Genomic DNA, 15,957 nt, shown 5'->3' with positions numbered 1-15,957 from the left:
AGTCATCCAAGGTGACCCAAGGTGGTATTGAGTGATTCAGAGGATTCCCGCGTTGGTCCAAATTTGTCCAAAGCCATCTCGAGTCATCTAAGGTTGGACCAACTTGGCCTAAAGTCATCCAATTTCAACTAAGGTGGGCAAAAGTGTTCTAGAGTGGTCCAAGTAGTGTTCGATTACTCCAAGATTGTCCAAATCGGCTTGCGTATTTAAAAGAAGTATTTCCTGAAATTCAAGCACTCTTATAATCAATGTCACTGCCTGTCATTAACTTGAGGGGTTAACATCAGCATTAAAATCCCCAGAGGGTGGGTCTCTGTCAGGGATGGCGGTCCTGCGTGGACCCCTTGGAAGTAGGGGGTAAGAAGGAGGAGAGTTCCTAGGGCCGGGGCCGAGCAAGGGGTGTGTCCCCCTATAAAGACTCCTCACACCGTCGGGCCTTCTGTTGCTGTCTTGTGCCTCTTGGCTCCATCCTTTGTCATCGTCGTCATCTTCTTCACACACTCTCCAGCAGAGTGGGACTCTTACACCACCGAGACCGGTCACTTGGGTGTCTGTCTGCGCTTTGTGTGTGTTCATCACCCCTCTTGATTCCTTCACGTCGGTGGGAAGTCCACACTTGCCCCAGACCATCATGCTGACCCTGGTGGCGCTGGCCTCCCTCCTCGTCCTGGCCACAGGTAAAGAAAAAAAAACATACTCATACACCTGCACAACGTATTGAAAAGCAAGTATGTGTTGCTATAATCTACGCAGTCAGAATTGTTTTAATGTGGGGGAGGCGGGTAGCAACCTGAAAAAAAAAATGTAAGGAAAGAGCTACATGTACTGGACAATAGTGACATTGAGTTTGGGTGTGTGGGCGGGGTTATGCAGAAAAAACCTACAAACAATAATTTGCAATACAATGCGTGTTGTCTTTTTAAGGTAAGTGGAAATACGCGTTTTGCGTTGGACAGTGGTGGTTTTGTGTGTGTGTGTGTGTGTTCATGTGGGCACATGTATCGCCATATCGGAGTTGTTTAGTATGCAAAATGAAACAATTTTTGCTTCGTCTTCCAAAATAATGGTTGGGTCAAAAACTTATTGTGTGTTCTAGTTAAAAAGGGGCAAAAGAATTAAGAAAATTGGACATGGATTTATTTTTTGTTAAGGTGACAATATGCAATGTGGATGTGCATTGATCCGCGATTTTATTTATTTTAATGTTGAAACTTTTTTTTCATGTTTCAAATACAAAGAAATTAGAAAAAAATTGAATAAAGAAATGAAAAGATTCATTTTTTAACTATAAAAAAAACCTACAAATTATTTTAAAGTAATTTGATATGTTCGTGTTTCATCTGATACATTTTTAGATTTAAAAAAAATGTCGGTGAGAGAAAACCCTTTTTGTAGTCTGTTTTGCGAGATGAGCATTTTCCTTCCGAATTACAATCCATGTTTCATACGTGGTTTTTCGTCACCATTTATGTTTTCATGTTTATATCGTGATATTATCAGCGCATGTTCAAATGTGCTGTGTTCCTCCTCCCACTAGTTATCATGACAGACACGTTGAGGCCACCGATCAGTCCTCAGCATCTCCTCCTTAACGACCACTAAGCTGCTTAGCGGACGAATAATTGACTCAATTTTAATGAACTCCACTATTGTCGTCGTTAATTGACACGTTGCGATCCTTTCGGATGCTATACGACTCACCACAAAAAGCTACAGCACATCGGGTTTCCCCTTTTTTGCCGCACATTATTAAGATGTTACTGCATGCGGTCAGATTTTTTGACAGTCTCATATTTTCCCGGCCGGTGAAATATTGATTTAGTGCTTGAGAAGCAAATAGCATCAATCATCATTCACGCACTACGAGTGACACATTCAATATTTTCTCACTACATTATGCTTTGATTGGGATGATCATGTATACGTTCACTATATGCAATATTTCCACTTTTTGCATGCCCTACTTCCCCCTAGAAGGGTATTTTTTTAGGGGGGGGGCTCCCAAGTGTTCCTGTTGACCAAACACAGAATGGTCCTCTGAAGCTGCATTTTTACCGAAACTTTGAGGAATTCTACTTTGAGGCACAAGTAGCTCCTTGACCTTTCAAACGAATCATATATTTCCACACTATAAGGCGCACCTTCAACGAATGGCCTATTTCCAAACTGTTTTCATATATAGGGTGCATCGCATTATTGATAAGGCGCATGAAAACAGAAGCTACATTAATGGCTGCCTTTGCATTATGTGTCCAGTAGATGGAGCTCCGCTAAACGGAATACAATCCCGCTTTATTTATATCGAGCTTTCACAACTGCTGCAGCTGTAACAAAGCGTTTGACAGAACATTTAAAATACTACGTCCAAGAAATCAGAATATTGATCCATATATAAAGCGCTTTGGATTACAAGGCGGACTGTCGGCTTTTGAGAAAATTGAATGCTTTCGCATTATAATGCGGAAAATACGATACAACACTCCCCCCTGCCCCTAAACAGGGTTACAAAGAAATCACCCAAAAATTAAATTGAGACAATTTTGAATTGATTGTTGACACGCAATGGTCATCTAAAGATGCATTTTCACCGAAGGATTTTGGAACTTTCATGTCTCGGTACACCTAGTTGCTGGAACTTAAAAACTCCACAGTGTAGGGTAGCACTCATGAGAGTTCCAGGAACCTCCAAGGAGGATGTGAAGTCCTGAACATATCTGATGAGCAACAAGGGTGTTTTAGTTGTCAGAAGTACATGTGGCGAAATTTATTTGAATCATTTGGGTGAAAAGTAAACCCTGCTCGGGGGTGTAGTACTTAGGAAAGCTTCAGGAATTCTGGTGCTGTTTGTATCTGCAGCACTGAACTTGTCTGCCTGAAAACTTTCAGTTACAGAAAATAGCAACAGCTGATCCTCTGCAACTTCCCTCTGTGCAGTGCCCGAGCCGTCCCAGGCCATCGTGATTTACACAGGCTGGGAACGTCACGCCCTGGTGGGCACTGAGGTGCGGCTCTCCTGCTCTTTCTTCTCCTGGCGCTGGACCTCCGAGGACGTCACCTTCTCCTGGACCTACAGGCCCGACGGCGCCAGGGATAGCATCTCTGTAAATACAAGCGCAAACACACACACACACACAAACACACACACACACACACATACATAATTTTCGAAGTGGAATAAAAAAAAAATCTTAAAATCAGTTAAACCCGAATGAGGGCAAGTTATAGAAAATAGACGGCTAGAACCATATTTGGCAACCAAGTGGATAGGAAATGTGCGGCATGGTGGTTGCCTGGTTAGCACCTCACAGTGCAGCGGTCCGGACTTCGATTCTAGTTCCGCCCTTTCTGCATGGAGTTTGCATGTTCTCCCCGTGCCTGCGTGGGTTTTCTCCGGGTACTCCGGTTCCCTCCCACATTCCAAAAATATGCGTGGCAGCTTAATGGAACACTCAAGATTGTCCCTAGGTGCGAGTGTGAGTGGGAATGGTCATTTGTCTCTGTGTGCCCTGCGATTGGCTGGCAACTGGTTCAGGGTGTCACCCGCCTACTGCCTGAAGACAGCTGGTATCGGTTTCAGCATGCCTGCGACCCACGTTAGGGTAAGCAAATTCGTAAATGGATGGAAGGATGGATAGTTAGAAAAGGCACTTGAACGATGTGATTCCCCCCAGCCAATCAGTGAGGAGAGGACAGGCTAATGAGGTAAAAGTTGAAAGTGTGACTTGTTAATTAATATCACCATGTTTGCACATTGCATGCAAGCTTGCAAATCAATCTTTTCATTTCGCCGTTACCCAGTTATCGTCCCCTCATCGTCCTCTCCCGTCGCTCCTCTAATCTCGGCTTTCATCTTCCCCCATCCTGTCCACCTCCACCTCCTCTTTTCTCATTATCTCACTCGCCTTCCGCACCTGGCCCGACGTGGCCTCGTTCACGTTTCTTCTCCTTTTGACGGAAATTGAGGCAGCTGCTTCATATTTCCTTCCTGCTGCGACGCTAACGTTTGAGTCATTCAATCAAGTATGTTTTGGTGCAAATTTGTACAGAAATAATTTTAATTAGTTGCAAAATAATACATTTTTTAAAGTTCTGGATTTTTATTTCAGGCTTTGACAAATGAAAGCAATTGGAGTAACTTTCTATCGAAAGCCCGTACCCTAATAGAATGTTTTTTTTTAAATTCAATGCAAATAGTTACAGACAAATAGCTATCTTTCATTTTAAAAAGTTTATATAAATGAATAATTTCACTCATTTTCCTGATTCTTGAAAAATTGTAGCAACATGTCAACAAGTCATCCATCCATTTTCCGATCCACTTTTATCCTCACAAGGGTCGTGGGGGGGGGGGGGGGCGGAGCCGATCCCAGCCGTCTTTGGGCAGTAGGCGGGGGACACCCTGAACCGGTTGCCAGCCAATCACAGGGCACACACACACGCGAGCAACCATCCATGCTCACACTCACACCTAGGGACAATTTGGAGTGCTCAATCAGCCTGCCATGCATGTTTTTGGAATGTGGGAGGAAATCGGAGTACCCGGAGAAAACCCACACAGCCCGGGGAGAACATGCAAACTCCACACAGGGAGGCTGGAACTGGAATTGAACCCGGTACCTCTGCACTGTGAGGTAGAAGCGCTTACCACTGGTTGTCCCTAAATGCCACACTGTTTTCAGATCTTCCACTACACGGGCGGGATGGCCTACGTGGACAACAAGGGTCCCTTCAGGGACCGACTGGAGTTTGTGGGGGACCCGGGCCGGCGCGACGGCTCCATACTGCTCAAGAATTTGGAGTTCAGCGACAACGGGACCTTCACCTGCGACGCCAAGAACCCACCCGACATTGTCGGACGGCCCTCCAGCGTGCGCCTGCTCGTCTTTGAGAAAGGTCAGACGCACGCGCCCGCCCACGTGAGCTAACTTCCGCCTGGAGCTCCCACTGAGATTCTAATGTAGACTCTGACTTGACATTATTTTTATGCATTCTTTCAGTTTTTACAATTTCTTTACTGGGGAAAAAATTAGTTTTAGTACATTTTTTAAAATGTGCAAAGTATTTATTTTTTTTTTAAGATTTTTAAAATAAATGAGAACAGTTTTGTAATTAAAAAAAATATACAGCACAGTTTTGTACAGAATTTAATTTGTCGAAAACCATTTTTAGTTTGTACATTTTTGTACTTTTGCTCACTTTTGATTGGATATTTTTTCTGAAGATTTCATTTTTTGTGTACAATATTTTGAAGAAAAAATGTTTTCATCCCACACTTATAAATTTCTCCATTTGCCACCAATATTCGACAATTTCGTTTAATTTTGCCCAAAAAGTGATGCACTTTGACATGTTGCAAAATTATTTTGGTTGTGTGGTTACACATTTCTGCACCCTTTTCAACAATGTTGCTCATTTTCTACAACCGTGTACAATTTTGTACAATATCATACAGTTTCATAGCGGTCCATCCGAACCGAAAGGTTTCATTCGAACGCTGAACGTTTGAAATTGCGCTGCGGACGCGCTGACCATGACTGCCATCATTGATCCACGAAGTGCCGCATGAATAATGCAGGATTCCTCTCATTGGAAGTCATTGGACTTATCTTTGAGATGTTTATCATTTGCTGAAGCCGCCGACCTTTTTCCTCTTCTCCGCTGCAACTTTATCACTCTCATGTCACTTTTTTTTTTTAACCATCACATTTTTTAACACATCTTTGGCTCCTCGCTTTATTGTTACTTTTATTTTGTCGACACATTTTTACTGAAATTTATTTACTGTTATGACATTTGCCACTTTTTACTTTGGCTTTTTTTGCAGTTATTTATTGGGACTTTTTATCGTCAGGTTTTCTGTTGGCACTTAATGAACTATTTCAGGGACAGCGGTTACGACAGTCGACAGCTCATCACTTATCAGGGTGCATGAAAGGGTCAAAGGTCACTTGTCACTTGTTAATTTTTCACCAGCAAAGGTTTGAGCATCACTTTTTGCCTGCACTTTTTTACCATCATATTTCTTTTCAACATGTTTGTTTTTTATTGTCGCTTTTTTACCTTTTTTTTAAACCCTAATATCTATGCTATTTTTAGGGATCACACTCCTCAGCCTCCCTGGTAAGGTCTATTCAGGGGTGCTGGAGAGGAGGGTCCGTCAGGAAGTCGAGCCTCAGATTGAGGAGGAGCAGTGTGGTTTTCGTCCCGGCCGTGGAACAGTGGACCAGCTCTACACCCTTAGCAGGGTCCTTGAGGGTATGTGGGAATTCGCCCAACCAGTCTACATGTGTTTTGTGGACTTGGAGAAGGCGTTTGACCGTGTCCCTCGGGGAGTTCTGTGGGGGATGCTTCGTGGGTATGGGTTACCGAACACCCTGATACGGGCTGTTCGGTCAATATACCACCGATGTCAGAGTTTGGTTCGCATCGCCGGCAGTAAGTCGGAATCGTTTCCAGTGGGGGTAGGACTCCGCCAAGGCTGCCCTTTGTCGCCGATTCTGTTCATAACCTTTATGGACAGAATTTCTAGGCGCAGCCGAAGCGTTGAGGGGGTCCGTTTTGGGGGCCTCAGTATTACATCCCTGCTTTTTGCAGATGATGTGGTGCTGTTGGCTCCTTCAAACGGGGCTCTCCAACTCTCACTGGAGCGTTTCGCGGAGTGTGAAGCGGTTGGGATGAAAATCAGCACCTCCAAATCTGAAACCATGGTCCTCAGTCGGAAAAGGGTGGAGTGCCCCCTCCGGGTCGGGGAGGAGATCTTACCCCAAGTGGAGGAGTTCAAGTATCTTGGGGTCTTGTTCACGAGTGGGGGTAGGAGGGAGCGGGAGATCGACAGGCGGATCGGTGCAGCGTCTGCTGTGATGCGGACGTTGTATCGGTCTGTCGTGGTGAAGAAGGAGCTGAGCCAAAAGGCGAAGCTCTCAATTTACCGGTCGATCTACGTCCCAACCCTCACCTATGGTCACGAGCTATGGGTCGTGACCGAAAGAACGAGATCCCAGATACAAGCGGCTGAAATGAGTTTTCTCCGCAGGGTGTCCGGGCTCTCCCTTAGAGATAAGGTGAGAAGCTCGGTCATCCGGGAGGGGCTCAGAGTCGAGCCGCTTCTCCTCCACATCGAGAGGAGCCAGATGAGGTGGCTTGGGCATCTGATTCGGATGCCTCCTGAGCGCCTCCCTGGTGAGGTGTTCCGGTCATGTCCCACCGGGAGGAGACCCCGGACACGCTGCAGAGACCATGTCACCCAGCTTGCCTGGGAACGACTCTGGATCCCCCGGGGAGAGCTGGAAGAAGTAGCTAGGGAGAGGGAAGTCTGGGCTTCCCTGCTAAAGCTGTTGCCCCCGCGACCCGGCCCCGGATAAGCGGTAGAAGATGGATGGATGGATGGATCTGTGCTATTCCTACTTTTGTCTCCTTTTTATTTGTACTTTTTAACGTCAGATTTTCTCTGGTCAATGAACAACACATCATTTTTTTTTTCATGGTCTATTTTTTTCATCGTGTTTTATATTACAATTCTATGATACATTTTTGTTATCAATATATAAATTTTATCAATAATTATATTATTAACCGAATTTTGACAGTCCCTTTTTAGCCTAGGATTTGTAACACTTTTTACTTTCAATTTTTATCAACATTTATTGACTGTTCCAACTTACAACTCTTTACTGTTACTTAATTGCCATCAATTTCACTCCCACTTTCGGAAAACCACTTTTAAATTTTTTTTTTTTAACCATCGTTTTATCTGATTTTACCGGCATTTTTTTTGGGCATCACTTTTTTGACATTCCTTTTCTTTTTAATCATCATCTTTCACCGTAGTTTCTTTACCATCACTTTTTAAGGTCACATTTAACAGCACTTTGTATGCAGCGATGGCTGTTCGAAAGTGCTCTATAAATACTGTTGACTTGACTTGACCTGACTTTTTTACCATCTTTTTTTTACACCATGTTTTTCTACCATCAATTTGCTGTAATTTCTTTTTCAACCTTTTTTACGTTATTTTTTGTGACACATTTTTTTCCTTCTCTTTTTTTCACCAGCAAATTTCTCACCCTCACTTTTATTTTATTATTACTTTTTTGCCACTTTTTTCATCAAAGTTTTTCATTACTTTTCAATTTTCTATTGTATTTTTTTTTTGTCTGTTGCTTTTTCGCTGTCACTTTTGGTACTTTTTTTATTTTTTATTTAATGTTCTAAATCTTCCCTCCGTGCTGCTGCTTTCCGTTGCAGTGCCTATCCAGGCGGGCGTGATCACGGGCTCCATCATCGGCGCCGTCCTGGGCCTCCTGCTGCTGATCGTGGTCATCTACTACCTGATGCGCTTCCTGGTGGCGCGCCGCGTCTTCAGCCTCAACGTCAGGTCAGTGCAGGGCCCTGAGCGGACACTGCGACTGCACACCGGCTGCCTCGGGCTCCGCCCCAAGCCCGAGCCCCTCCCGGGCACCGACACCTGCATCGCCTAGTGGTCTACCACTCCCCCTGCCAGCTCACGTTCAGTCAGTCTCGACTGCTCCCCTGCCTGACGTTTGGGTGTGATGGGCAAGAACCCTGTTTTTTGAATGACCTAAAATGCCAAGTGAATGGTCAAAGGAGTACATTATTTTTGTTATTTTCAATGTTGCCGTTCAGAATCCTTTTGGTTTTGAGCGTTGCGACCTTCTGGAAATTCGCCCCCGTTGCCCAAGCCCCTGTGCACCACCCCTGATGCGCGCTCAAGTGATTTAGCCTGATTGCAATCTTCATCTGCGTGTTATCCGCCGGATAATCCGGCGCAAGGGTGCAATGACGCCGCGTCCGTCATCCCACCGGTCGATGAGCGCGGCGGCATCGCCGCCGCCGCCATAAAGACATCCTGACTTCTGTTTGTTTTTGTGTTTTGTCCTCCAGTAAACACGGCAAGAAAAAGAAGGAGGGATCACAGCAGAGACAGGCAAGTTCATGCATTTTTAATTATTTTTTTTCCCCCTTCTCGCTCTTCGTCTTCCGGCTCCTCGCCTAATCACACGCTGCCTCCCAAAACAAGCAAGCAAGCAAACCTATTGATTTGGAGTGATTTTTAACAAAAGACTGTCATGCTATTATAATAGCAATATAATAGAATCTGATGGGTTTTTTTTTTCCTTTGTGTGGTTAAAAAAAAAATTCTGATGATTATGGGCTGACTAATTCATTTTTTATATTTAGATTTCATCGGCTGGCCAATTTAATTGCCCCGTATTGGCCCTTTTCAAATTGTTTTGCCGATTTATGAGTACACGTTCCTGACGATTAGTACATTACAAAAAGAGACCAAAGTAATGACATTCAAACACTTAAATGACGATCAATTGTTTTTTTCTTTTTCCAGTCTGCTCTAAAGTTTAACTACTACCCAAGGACAAAGTATTGTGAAACATTTGAATGTTCTGCCTGTAATCTTTTTTATTATCTGAGTCATTATGTATACTTTTTAATTTAATGGGACAATGAATCAGTTATCAGAAAGGGCTTCTTCCAAAATCGGCCTAAAAAAAAACAAATCCAGATGGTGCAGTTGATCTCAAGGGTTGCGACATCACAAAAAGAACCCTCCTGATTCTGAGCACTGACAAATCTGAAAAGAGCGTTTTGAGCGCTGCAAGCATTTTAAACGAGCCATTTAAAAACATTTCAGATGACTGCCACAACAAAACCCCTCTTCCGCAAAGGCCTCCAACCAAAACGAGGTCTCTCTTGTTATTATGCTTCACAACTACAGGGGGCACCAAACCGCCTCTTTGATTCATTGTTGTCATTCGACAGACCTCCTGCCCCTCACCCCCCACCCCACCGCGGGTCCCACTTTCACCATCTTCTTCTTTTTCTCTTCTTTTAACTGTCAGATGATTGTCAGGTTACTCTCCAGTGCCACCGGGCACTGTGCAAGCGTGCGTGTGCGTGTGCGTATGTGTGTGTGAAGAAGCGCAGGCAGGGCAATGTAGTCGTTGCTTGGTTGCCGTGACGACGCTGTCACGCATGTCAACCTCTCTGCTTTTTAAGTTATTTATTCATATATGCGAGCGCGCACACACGGACACACGCACACACACGCAAAGAGCGCCCTATGGCACTCGATGTACGCTGTCAAACACACACATTTACACACCCACACAATCTCACGCATTGCACGTAGTCGCGCACAAAATGACAGATGCATAGACACATGCACACGTGCCCAATCTCACACATACACACAAAAATAAGCAAAATGCGCACAAACACACTCACACATTCTTGCAGTCTCGGGCGCACACGCACACAGACGACACACAGTCGCCGATATCCACTCACATGTGTGCAGGCGCACACACGCGTGCACACACACATGCATGTTCACACACTTGCTCACACATCACACATCAACACACAGTTGTGGAATGATAATTGCGGCTCGCGCTTTGTATCGATTGGAGCTCCTCTTTCCTCCCCCTTCCCTCCCTCCTCACCTTTGACTCCCTCCGCAGGCCTGGAGGAGCATCTGCCCGCCCCCCCCTCACCCACCGCAACCCCCTTCTCCTTTTCTCCTTCAGGTCATGTGATGCGCTCGGACAGGAAATCACTAGCCCTCACTCTTCATCTTCTCTCTCCTTGAGGCTTCCCCACATCTCCCCCCCCCCCACCCCCACCCCACCCATCCTCCATTTTAGCCCCGACGGGCAGAAATCTCCGGACCGCCACGGTTTCGGATGCGGCCACATTAATATCCTCCTCTTCTTGTATCTTCGTCTTGATGATGATCAGAGTCCAATTAGAGGTGCTCAGCGGGGGGTTGATTAGAGACCACCGGCGCGCTCGTCAAGCTGAGGCTTGTGTTTTAAATTCTCCTCGCCGCCAGCGGTCCGTTCTTTGAAAGTACTCGCACTGACAAGGCTCCATAAAGGCTGCCTTCAACACGCTCCAATTCCACTTTGCGCGCGCTGTTTTTAACGTTGTTTGTCTATTGGCGTCTATTTTCAAATGCTCAAAAATGAGAGGAAACAATGAGACAAAAGTCAACAGGCAGCCCAAAATTTGTAATCCTACAATGCTTAAGTCTTATTTTGTTACCGAGGGCGGGAACGTTGTAATCTTTCAGGAATAGTCATTTAGTTGTTTTTTACATGAAGTGTTGCAGGTTTTTTTTAGATTGAAGTAAAAAGAAAGTCAATATTAGAGGAAAAGTCAGTTTGGGGGGGTGGGGGGGGGGTATTGCTGGTTTATGAATATCATGTTGCATTTTTTGTATATTTACAGAAAATCTGAATCTTACAATACCGCTATGTATATTTTTTTATTGAAAAGCCTGAATATTTTCGTAATAACAAGTCAATATTTTAAATCAAATTCATTCATTCATTCATTCATCTTCCGTACCGCTTGATCCTCACTAGGGTCGCGGGGGGTGCTGGAGCCCATCCCAGCCGTCTCCGGGCAGTAGGCGGGGGACACCCTGAATCGGTTGCCAGCCAATCGCAGGGCACACATAGACGAACAACCATCCACGCTCACACTCACACCTAGGGACAATTTAGAGTGTTCAATCAGCCTGCCACGCATGTTTTTGGAATGTGGGAGGAAACCGGAGCACCCGGAGAAAACCCACCCAGGCCCGGGGAGAACATGCAAACTCCACACAGGGAGGCCGGAGCTGGAATCGAACCTGGTACCTCTGCACTGTGAAGCCGACGTGCTAACCACTGGACTACCGGGCCGCCCTTAAATCAAATTAAATACCATATTTTTAATTAAAAGGAAAAAATTGGGTGAGTAAAAATGAGTAACCCTGCAAATATGAGTGCTGTTATTTATATATATATATATATATATTGCAGAAATAAGGCAGCACGGAGGGCACCTCACCATGCAATGGTGGGGGGTTCGATCCCGGCTGCGGCCTCCCCGTGTGGAGTTTGCATGTTCTCCTCGGGCCTGTGTGGGTTTTCTCCGGGTACTCCGGTTTCCTCCCACGTTCCAAAAACATGCATGACAGGCTGATTGAACACTCTAAAATTGTCCCTAAGTGTGATTTTGAGCATGGATGGTTGTTGGTCTATCTGTGCCCTGCGATTGGTGGGCAAACCAAAAAAAAATAAACGAGTAATCTCATGGGCTTTGCTGTGTGTATATACACATGCGTGTGCGTGTGTGTGGGTAGGTGGTGGGGCTTGAGGGGGGGGGGGCTTAACCGTATTGTCATGAGTTGTACAGGTTTATGGAGCCCACCTGTCACAGTGTCCCATCCTAATGCATGGTTACCTCTTTTGTCCTCCTGCCCCTCCAGCTCTGGACACCGCCCCCCCTCACTCTCGCCCCCCGCCCTTAAAAGGAAGTTTTTCTATCCCCCCCCCCCTCGCCCTTTTTCTCACTTCTTTCATTCTCTTCTCCTTTTTTTAAATGGACTTTCTCTCCCCTTCACCACAGCGCCACCTGCCCATCTTAAAGTGAACCCCCCCAACACTTCTTTCCTGCCCTCCTCCCCCTGGCACTCCTTTCCTCCTCGAGTGACTCTCCACCCTTGTTCTGCCCCCGCCCCCCTCTCTGTCCCTGCTCCCTCACAGGGCCCCGCGCCAGCGGTCGACACCGCCAAGCCGAAGACCTCGGAAAAGAAGAAGCAGGAGTCCCGCAAGGACCGCAAATAGGATAAGGGGCGGGGCTGGGGCGCGCTCCTCGGGCGCCTGCTCCGGCCCGGGCAGGATGGGGGGACGGGTGGCGCAGGGGGTGCGGCGGCGGCGGTAGAGGACGCCGCCGGGCGGGTGTTGATGACCATCGAGCTGGAGCTGACCCGTCAGGAGGGCCTGGGGGGCGGCCCCTCCAAAGCCCCCGGCCTCCTTTCTCGCCTCGCTCGGCAGCTCACCCTTAAATAAGGAGGGGGGGGGGGCTGTCATCCGAAAGTGCAGTGGTATCGATTAAGATTTATGATTGTGAAGTCGGCGTGATCTCGTCCCAGCCTCGTTTTGGCACCGCCCGCTTGCTTGTGCCCCCGCCCCACAGGGGCACCGCCCTGCTTCCTGCTCCGCTCACCAATTCTTGTGAATGTTTCAATGCTCTCTTTTAACCACTGTCCTCTCTCTCTTTCTCTCTCTCTCTCTCTCTCTTTTTATCTCTCTCTCTCCCCCATCCTTCTTCTTCTTTTCTTAGATAAAGGTCTGACTCCTCCGTGACGCCTCCGCCCCACTAGTCTGCCTGACGCACCCCCCCTTCTCCTTTCCCCTCAGTCGTCATTACTTCCCATTATATCTCTTCCTTAAAGGCAGTCTATAAGAAGAATAGATGCCCCCTCTATGCCCCCCCACCTGTGCCCCCACCCCTGCACTGTCAGTGGTTGTGTCAAATAATTTCCTCACCGGAGTCCCTTTATGCACTCATCGGGCCACGCGTAAAAAAAAAGTGTTTAAGGGCTAACGACGCTCGTAACCGGCGCCACAGGAGCCCAACAGACGCCCCTCGGGCCGGGCCACAGCCTCCTGAATCCCCCCCCCTCCCACCCCCTTTTATGACTCAATCTGGCGGAAAGCACGTGACCAAGCCTCGGCCAGACCTCGGGCACCGTCGACAGAGATAGCAGTCCTGCCCTTTTTAAGATTAACTCATCTGCATGATGCAAAAAAAATAATAAAATAGAAGATAAAAAGAGAAAGAATCGTAGATTTTCTTTCGTTTAAAAAGAAAGCTTTTTTTTTTTCGTGGAAAGACATTTAAATATTAAAAAAAAACAAGGGCGGAAATTATTTGGGTTGGGGGGAGTAATAACAAGGTCAAAGTCAGAATTTGGGTAGAAATGCCGCAATAGGTTTTAATTGAAAACAAATTCTGACTCAAGTAGTTTTTTTTTTTTTTTAGAAGAAGAAACTTAGATATGAGAAGATATTTTGGGGAAGATAAGTCATAATTTTAGAGGAATAAAGAATTAAATATAAAGACTAAAGACACTTTTGGAGAGGAAATACCTGATTAAAATGATTCAAATTGTCATTGAGGAAATTGCAAATATTCCAAGACCAAAGATATTTTTTTTTCCTGGCCTTGAATTTTTTTTTATTTTAGTGTAGAATAAAAGTCACTTTTTTTCCCCCCTCCAAGATAAAACTTTTTTTTGGGGGGGGGGGTGCCAGAATTACTCAGTATTATTTCAAATGGAAAAATCCGACCATAGAATATTGAATCCGACGTTCCATTATAAAATTAACAGCAAAATAAAACAACATGTTGGACTTTGTGTTGCCGCTGTTTTTTCTCGGCCTGGCGCTACGTCGCCCTCCTCTGGCCCCAGGTGGAGGTAAATGGCATCCATTTCTGCCCGCCTTCACGAATAACGGCTGCGCATTTCCCGGCTGAGCCAGCTGTTCAGCGTTTGGGTGGTGGCGCGTATGTTTCAATGTCCGCCGTTTCGCCTGGCAGGCCAGCGACTGACGAGTACGGATGACGTCACGGGGCTGGAGGGCGGGCGGCGGACAGAAGCTATTTATTACGGGACCGTCCTCCTTCCCCCCCCCACCCACCCTTAAAAAATCTTGCTGCCGTCCCGCGTCACATCACTTCTTTGGCTTTTATCTCCTTCCGCTTCCTGTCATCTGGCGGCTCCGCAGCATAGGACTCGGCACAATCCACTTTGCTCGTTAAGACTCTGCTTATCGGACTCTCAGCTTCCCTCCCTCCTTCACTTGCCCTTCAAGCAACCCCGCCCTCCCTTTGCTCTCCTGGGGAGCTGTGCGGTACTCGCCATCCCGCACCTTCTGACCCTCCCGCCATCTTTTGTTCCAATGCCAGGATGCTCAACCTCTGCCGCCCCGCCCCCCTCTGCCCCCCCCCCCCCCCCCGATTGGCCAAAGGATGTTGGGTGTATAAATCCGCATTCCCACCAAAGGGTCTCGTTGGCTTTGGCTCAGTATGCTTGGGAAGGTGAATACCTGACCCGGCTTGTTTTTCTTGGTAGGTTTAATCGTTGCATCTAAAATGAGTCAAACGGTAAATTGTGTGAAGCGCAGACAGCCTCTGTTGTTTTCAATGATTTTTTTTTTTTTTTTGCTCCGCCTCAATAACCGAAAGCTTTAGCGATCTCAAACATAAAAAAAAAATGTAAATCAGTAAAGTCAAAAGGGAACTTGAGGAAAGACCCAACAACTGAAACCCTGTGCTACTGGTACCTAGACGCAATGACAAAATTATTTAAAGATTTTTGTCTTTTTTTTTTTTTTTTTTTGCTTGGCAGAATTCTCTGTAGGCCGAGTATGTGTGGGTCAGTGAGCTTGGCTGCTGCGTACACAGCAGCGAAAGGAGAGGGAGAGTCGGCAGGGACAGAAAGTCAGACCAGGAATTGCCATGGGTGATGTTTTTGATGAACTACCAATTATTTGGGTTCCGAATGGAATTGCCAAGAGTTGCGTACTGATCCGGAGCCAAACGAGGCTACTTGGTGGAAACACGGTTCATCGTGTACGTCGCGCTAAGCATCAAAACAACAATGTTAGCCTAAGTCAAGCAATAGAAAGTTCTTGAAATGGCTGAACATTCTTGGCCAAGTCTCAGTGGACTTGTGGTCTTCAAAGGTGCTCCCCTGTCCTCCAAAAACCAAACCACGAGCCAAACGGCGCATCGGCAGACATCAAGCTTGGGGGATGGCCGAGACTTGAATGTTCCTTTTTGAAAATTCCGAGCTATCTGGAATGCTTGTAATCATACTAAAACGCCTTGTATGTTTTATGAGCTGTATTAGGAGCAACGTAACATTCCCTCATTTGAAATTGACTTCATCTCAAGTTTTTGATGTTTTCTTTTTTTTTACATTTATTTAATTTAACGCATGTCGTCACGCTAATTGAATGTGTAATATGTTGTAAAAAGAACGTGAATAAAACATTTAAGTCCACCAGTTTTGCTGTTCTTCATGACCTAGCTTACAGTAAAACGTTAGCTCATGTAGCCCCCGCCTGCACACAAGTGTCTACA

At 46.0% G+C, this 15,957-nt stretch overlaps 1 protein-coding gene across 3 annotated transcripts; it reads left to right on the top strand.

The window, feature by feature from the left end:
• The first annotated feature begins 243 nt into the window (after positions 1 to 243).
• Positions 244 to 15,877, top strand: mpz (myelin protein zero). Of its 3 annotated transcripts, none has more exons than XM_052087456.1 (6): positions 244 to 677; positions 2,935 to 3,101; positions 4,680 to 4,893; positions 8,245 to 8,374; positions 8,902 to 8,944; positions 12,570 to 15,877. In XM_052087456.1, exons 1-6 carry the CDS (start codon positions 632 to 634, stop codon positions 12,648 to 12,650), a joined length of 681 nt encoding a protein of 226 aa, XP_051943416.1. In that variant the 5' UTR covers positions 244 to 631; the 3' UTR covers positions 12,651 to 15,877. The 3 variants fall into 3 exon arrangements, with proteins under 3 accessions (XP_051943416.1, XP_051943417.1, XP_051943418.1); XM_052087457.1 differs by lacking the exon at positions 12,570 to 15,877 and adding an exon at positions 12,293 to 12,545 and having other exon boundaries at positions 249 to 677; XM_052087458.1 differs by having other exon boundaries at positions 263 to 677; positions 13,150 to 15,877.
• The last annotated feature ends 80 nt before the right edge of the window (positions 15,878 to 15,957 follow it).

Source organism: Hippocampus zosterae, chromosome 15 (assembly GCF_025434085.1).
Source record: "Hippocampus zosterae strain Florida chromosome 15, ASM2543408v3, whole genome shotgun sequence".
Classification (NCBI taxonomy): domain Eukaryota; kingdom Metazoa; phylum Chordata; class Actinopteri; order Syngnathiformes; family Syngnathidae; genus Hippocampus; species Hippocampus zosterae.
The sequence above is the reverse complement of the archived record's forward strand: the minus strand, read 5'-3'. Positions and strand labels throughout refer to the sequence as shown.